We start from the raw sequence: 6,904 nt of genomic DNA, 5'->3' as shown, positions 1-6,904 counted from the left end.
TAACACTTCAAGAATGTGTCGCCTTTCGCAGGATACCCATAAATGGCCGTTATGTATTGTTATATATTATGAAATGTTTTATCATACATAATGATAATCTTATATACTCACATGGCGATGACGAAGATGGATTGCACTATTGTGTCGAGGCAGATGTACATCATGTACACGACAAGGATGTTTTTTGAACAGTAGCCTAGGGACAGGAGCAATGCGATCACCAGAGAAATAAAAGCCAAGAACGTGTATCCGTGTTCATTCCAGTTCACGTTCACCTTGCCGATTTGATAAGTACTAATCGCCGCTATATATAGGTACGTAATAATATATATATATCGTGTCATAAAAATGTATATATATTTTTTTTAGGCACAATCTTTAATATGGGCAAACGTATAAGTTTCTGCCATATCCAGCTTTGAGGGAGGGGGGTGGTATTTTCCTAGACAGTTTACTATCAAGATAGAGAGAGAGATTACACTCTCGGTCGGAACCCGGGTCTGAACTTGAAACGGTGCACATTGCATGCATAATGGTTAGGTCGACATATTTTAGTATATAACACGAGAAAACATAGTAACAAACAGTATAAAATGACTGTATAGGGTGGTGAATTTATTCTATTGAATTTATTCCTATAACAAGTCGGCTTATCACTATGTTATCTCCGGAAAAACCTAGAAAATCTTTTAACATTATTTCAGGATTTTTATCAGACATTTTGATAGACTAATACCTATCTAAGATTTTCGTATTGTACCTGACTATAGCAATAACTCCAGCAGCATTACTTATATATAGCGTGTAACTCTTTGAGGTAAAACTATTATTTCAAATACAAAATTAAATTTTATTCTGGTTGTGAAATAGTAGGAAAGTAGTGTTAATTAATTTGTGGATATATTTTACAACCGTCAATTATTATTATATAGTTATATACGTAATATTATTAGTGCACGATTTGTATACAAACATTTTTTATTGTCATCCTCACAACAATTATAATATCACTCCACCACTCAATTGAGCGGAAGACAAACTAGCGATGAGCTGCCTATATTTGTCGCCAACCGGACACACACACACGCACACACACGTATAAATTACACACACACGCACATATTAATTTGAATACTTGTACATTTTCCATAATATATTATGTGTACAACGTTTATATATATTATTCTCGTCGTTCGACCGTGAATGTGACTCAATTCCCGGGTTACATAAACAATCACTAAATATTTAATGAATCTATTGTGAGCTAATGGTCCCTTAAATATTAGCGTTCCCTTTGCAATTTATGCAATAAATAAATAAGCACAATAAATAATTGTGCATAGCACAGTGGCTCTAGTATGACGAATAATACCTGTGCTATTTGTGTATAATGTTTAACACTTGATATATAGCTCATATACTCCTACGGACACCGGGACACGACTCTATAATAGTCAAGTTGTATTACATATTATAATATCATTATTTCAGCTTGAACAGTCAGGCTATTTATTCATTTATTATTGTAACATTTCACAAGTGCTTAAACTGTAATTTATACACAAGTGCAAATTAATTATATTCAGTTATATATGTCTGTGTTTTGTGAAGAATTTGTTTTTATATTTTGGACAGTAACTGTTTTTGGACAAAGGCTGCACGCCGACTTTATTGTGAGTACCTACCAATAATATCAGTTACTCGATTATATGCATTTTATATTACAATATACAAACTCAATTTTTTTTTTAATGGAGTTTTTTCGGTACTTATAATATAGTATACTTTTGTAGATTATATTATGTACCGCATTAGTGAATAGGAGAATAATTATAATTGTGCGCGTTTGTATGGACCGGTCAGTGATAAAATATATAGGTCACTCACTGCTGGATCTCATCTTCAGCTCCATTATTGACAGATAAGGCATTGATAGTAACGGCTTACCGCGTGGTTGACAATATTATAATTCAAATCGTGTACGTACAAATGCAAATTAATTAATAATACTTTCCACTGTTTGACAAACTGATTAAAATATATAATATAATATATTTATTTAACCCTATATATAATTTATATATTTAAAATAATTGTTTTACCTCAAAGTTTCACACACTGTCATTCTGCTTGAGTGATTGGTAGTTGGTACTCTACAAAAATCTTAAATTTAGTTCGAATTTGCATGATAGGTTATCAAAACTTCTGTGACTTCAGAGAATATTATAAAAAAAAATATATCATAAAACATAATATTATAAACCCACCTTTAATATTGATCATTGGTAATCAATGAACCCATCACTATATTCATTTTATTTTTACCTATTTTGTTTTTTCGTTGTACCTATACTATATATTATATTTATATATTTATAGTATATACATAATACATAGTTTTTAGTCACAAATGCAGAGAATCTGTATCAGAAGTATTTTTATAATATTCGAGCTGGTTCGTATTTTCGGAGTTGCGCACGTTATATTTTTTAACAATCATAATATGTATCTAGCTAATATAATTTGTATAATATAACAAAATATGGGACATTTCGATCAAACGAAATATTTATTATACTCACCGCACATGGTGGCCAGAGAATCGATCAAGCCATTTAGCAACATGTGTTTATCGCCTGATTCGTCTGCGATGTAAGTGTACAAAATATTTACGTACAAATTCGTCTGCGGAGGAAAAAAAACAAACAAATAAACGAAATTAATGAAATTACAGCAAACGATTATTATGGCGATTGATTGTACATACATATTATTATATTAATATAATATAATATCATACCTACAGAATGTTCAAAAAGCATGTAAGCGCATGTTTGTTTCCAATCTTTTTTAACACTCTGTACATAGGGTTACGACTTTATGATTATGAAATATTTCAATTTAATAGGTAGATATTCTATAAATTAAATATTTGTATTCTTTCTAGTTAAAAATACAAACCCATATAAGTTTACAGTCTTATATATATAATTATAATAACGGCTAATGTTATTAACATAATATATTATATTATTACATAATATATAATAATTATAAATATAACTACGGAAGTATTAAATTATGAAATTCGTGTAGTTTTGCAAGCGGACAATTTTATTGTAGGTATATTATATAAAAGGATAATCATTATTGATGAAGTATTTACCTGCATTGATTTAAAAATAAAATAATACTATCTTTTAGTTTTCTTTATAGAACTTTTTAAATAAAAAATGAATATATAAGTATATAACTATGTAATGAATAGAATAAAATATCTAAAAATTAAGTTATGAAGCAGATGTATATTTATGTATACATAATTTCTATCATTGTGTTCACTTAAGTAAGTATCTGTTGTAGGTATACTTACTAAGATACTTTTAAATTTAAAAACTCAATATATATATATTTTTTTATTATAAAGTTAAAACATTTCAAAAAAATGTATTTCATGAAATTTTAAAACTCTATATTATATGTACATCATAATAATATTATTTATATACTTGTGTGAATGCGGCCATGGCTATGACATACCAAATGGACCACATCAAGACCTTACGGTCTGCGTATGAATGTCTGAAGTCGCTGAAGTGGTTGAACAGAATCGCAGACGGCACGATCTGAAATTTGAAAGTATTCAAATAAAATAATATGTCTTGTATGCAATGAGATCTGTGGGTCTAACTTAACCAAAACCTACCAGTGTCGTATGTATGGGATCTACCAACGTTAATAGTGATTTTTATCAGAAAATTGGTCGTCGTTGAATAAATATAAATTATATATTTAAAGCCCATCACACAGCAATGTTGTAAGACTTAAGAGTTAAAAGAAAAATTAAATTATTTACCTTTTAAAAATTATTGTAAATACATATTATATAATACCTATATTACAAGTCAGTCGTAAATGTTTAAAAAAAATGAGTTACGTGTTCCTCCCATTATAATATTATAACGGTTAGAAAAAATGTTCAAAGGAAAGCTGCTATATCTTAATAATATATTATTATTTTTATTTTTAATCTAGTAATTGTACAATCTGCAAAGGAATATTTTTTACAATATGCATAAAATATTAGAAAAAATAAAATGAAATAAAATAAATTAACAACATTTCAGATTTGTGTGGAACTTCCTAAATAGATTATATAAATTAAATTACTATGATTAAAATCATAATAATACATAATATACAAATACGTTTTGAAGTACAGAGAATTCAAATTTCGAATAAACATTTTTAATTTACACAATTAGTATAGTTAGTTTATTAGTAATATAATAGATTTTCATAGCAAGTATTGTGTTTACAATTATTGATTTTAACATTATTATTATAAGTTTTTTGATGTCGTCTCTAGGTAGCTGGATGGGTAATATATTAAATAAAATAAAAGTTTCAATAAGCTAATTTTCTTAATTAATATAAGTAGGTGTCTACTCTAAAATATGTATGTGAGTGGTTCCCAAAATGTTGACTGTAGAAACGTGAGCGAGAAGGGAAAGGATAACACTTTTGAGAGAACTGGAAAAATTAATCTTGATACTCGCCATGGGCGAAAATATATTATAGGTAATGGTTGTTTTTGGACAAAAACTTTACCACCCTGGCGAGACGACATCGTATGCAAATACCACTCGAGTGCTCACGTTTGGTTTGTTGGCTTTTTCAGTTGATGAGTACTTGGATATGCCTGGGTCTCGGATGGCCGAATTTAAGAAACCATCGTCGCCGACGTCTCCTTTATGAATGACCGTTTTGCTGTTTCCGACGGACGGCAAGAAGCACGCCCACGTGGTCGCAAATGTCATGACTGGAAAAATAATAAACCAGTTACGTCCGTATCAATATTACTATAGGTACGCGAACAGCAACGCGACGATGAGTACCAGTGGTGTAACTATAAGACCACTTTGTGTGTGTGTGTGTGTGTGTGTGTGTGTGTGTGTGTATGTGTGTGTGTGTATATATTCAAACCTACATATTTATTATTTTTATAATAATAATTTATGTGCATCAATGCTATCATCAATGTCAATTTATGTGCTTATATTTTATACAATAAACTTATTATATACTATATTAGTATAATAGTACATTATCAGAGTATACTGGATAATCTCAAACAAAAGAATCGAGATACTAAAATCTTTATCACAAGACTTGTTAACTTGTTAACTTTATATTAACCTATAATAGAAAACAGGTTATCTAAAGTTTACAGGACATGTCCCAATTTATTTTTATACTAAAATGATAAATATTATAAACGTTATAAACTAAAAACAAGTTAACATAGTAAAAAAAAAGTTCTAGAGGGTTGATTATAATATAATATATCACCTACATCACCCTCTTTAATTACGCTACTATAGTACTATAGTCAGTATAAATTAAAATAATAATATAATAATAATAGGGTAAGAGTGTGTGTGTGTGTTATATTTGCTGGTAATGTGTTTTAGAAAATGCATTGCAGAAATGTTAAAAATAGGAAAAATACATAATGTAGAAATTATTTTTTCGATCCAATAATTTTGTTTATAGCTTTCCATGCATAGCACGAATAAACATACATATTCTGAAAAAATATATTTGTAAGATTTTTTTTGCCCCTTAACCCGAGTTTGCAATTAGACGTCAATTGTGCGTCAAGTAATAAAATACAAAAAAAATAAACCACTTCGAAAACCGTACAGGCGAGGCTGTAGTAAGGCAGAACAGAGTAATTGCAATCGTTGAAGTAGACCACCAGTTGACCCAGGAGGCCGCCCACGCACGTGCCGCTCAGCATTCCGGATTTTGCGAATCCCGTGGCTATCTGATAGTGTTCTTTGTCCTCGATCTTGGAGTACAGGTAACCGTAATACGTCATCTCGATGCACGCGAAAAGCGACAAGCAGACTTCGGTCATCTGTTGAACACACGCACACACGACCGTTTAGATAGGTACATCCCACAAATAAATTAATAATATGTAAACTATTTTTTTTTACCAAATTTAGTATTGTTAATCGGAAATCTAAAGACTTTGAAACGGAACCTTAGCCTGATTTAAAATAATTTTATATTTCAAATAATTGTCTATAATCCAGTAATAACAAAAAAATAATATTATGGTATGTACATTGTACATCATTCCATACTATACTGTTCAGCGAGAATTACATAAACTTGTGTAAAAATTGGAGAGATACCTATCGTCCTAAAATATTATGTTTCATCACTAAAACATGTTTTTGAATGAAATAAAACTTCCCACGAGGCCGTACCTCATATTTAGATTTTGGAGTTGGTGCCGAATATTATGCAGTAATATGTCTATTATTTAATAATAAAGTGAAAAAAGGCCACCCCTAGGGTGGCAGGTTCTTTGTTTCTAACTCGCTGTAATAATATACACCTCACTATAAATATGTCAAAATATAAGTACTCTGTGTGCTCTTTCATAGTTTTATATACCTGCGCATTATACCTACGAAATATTCGAATTATACCATTATTCGAAACGTGGTGGGCGAATTGATCAAATTGACATATGCCACCATACCCAGCATCCCGTTGATTATCATCACCGGCTTGTATCGCAAGTAGTCGGACGACAGGAACACCAGAAACGATCCGATCACTCCGAAGTATATCCTGATCGGCGTCAATACATTCGAAACCTGCGTACAACAGTAACACAACCGATAATATAATATACAGTTTCGGACTTACTCGGGATTTGTTCGTGCGCAGTGAAAAAAAAAACATAAATCTAAGCTTAACCGTTTTGCTAGTCATCAATGCAGTTGTATATTATAAGGTGTATTCTGTATAAGATTATAATATCGCATTATGCAAATAATGCAATAACCAAAAACTCCATTGCAATATATTATAATATATTGCA

The 6,904-nt window shown here is 30.3% G+C and overlaps 1 protein-coding gene across 1 annotated transcript; it reads right to left on the bottom strand.

Moving 5' to 3' along the window:
* Positions 1 to 111: 111 nt before the first annotated feature.
* LOC100161664 (thiamine transporter 2) lies at positions 112 to 6,677 on the bottom strand (the record flags this gene model as incomplete). The annotated part of the gene is given in 6 exon segments (XM_029489773.1): positions 112 to 304; positions 2,583 to 2,685; positions 3,510 to 3,626; positions 4,659 to 4,822; positions 5,707 to 5,923; positions 6,507 to 6,677. Coding segments are annotated over 6 exon segments (965 nt in total), but the record flags the coding sequence as incomplete, so codon positions are not given.
* Between the last annotated feature and the right edge of the window lie 227 nt (positions 6,678 to 6,904).

This window comes from Acyrthosiphon pisum, chromosome A2 (assembly GCF_005508785.2).
Source record: "Acyrthosiphon pisum isolate AL4f chromosome A2, pea_aphid_22Mar2018_4r6ur, whole genome shotgun sequence".
Lineage (NCBI taxonomy): Eukaryota > Metazoa > Arthropoda > Insecta > Hemiptera > Aphididae > Acyrthosiphon > Acyrthosiphon pisum.
The sequence above is the reverse complement of the archived record's forward strand: the minus strand, read 5'-3'. Positions and strand labels throughout refer to the sequence as shown.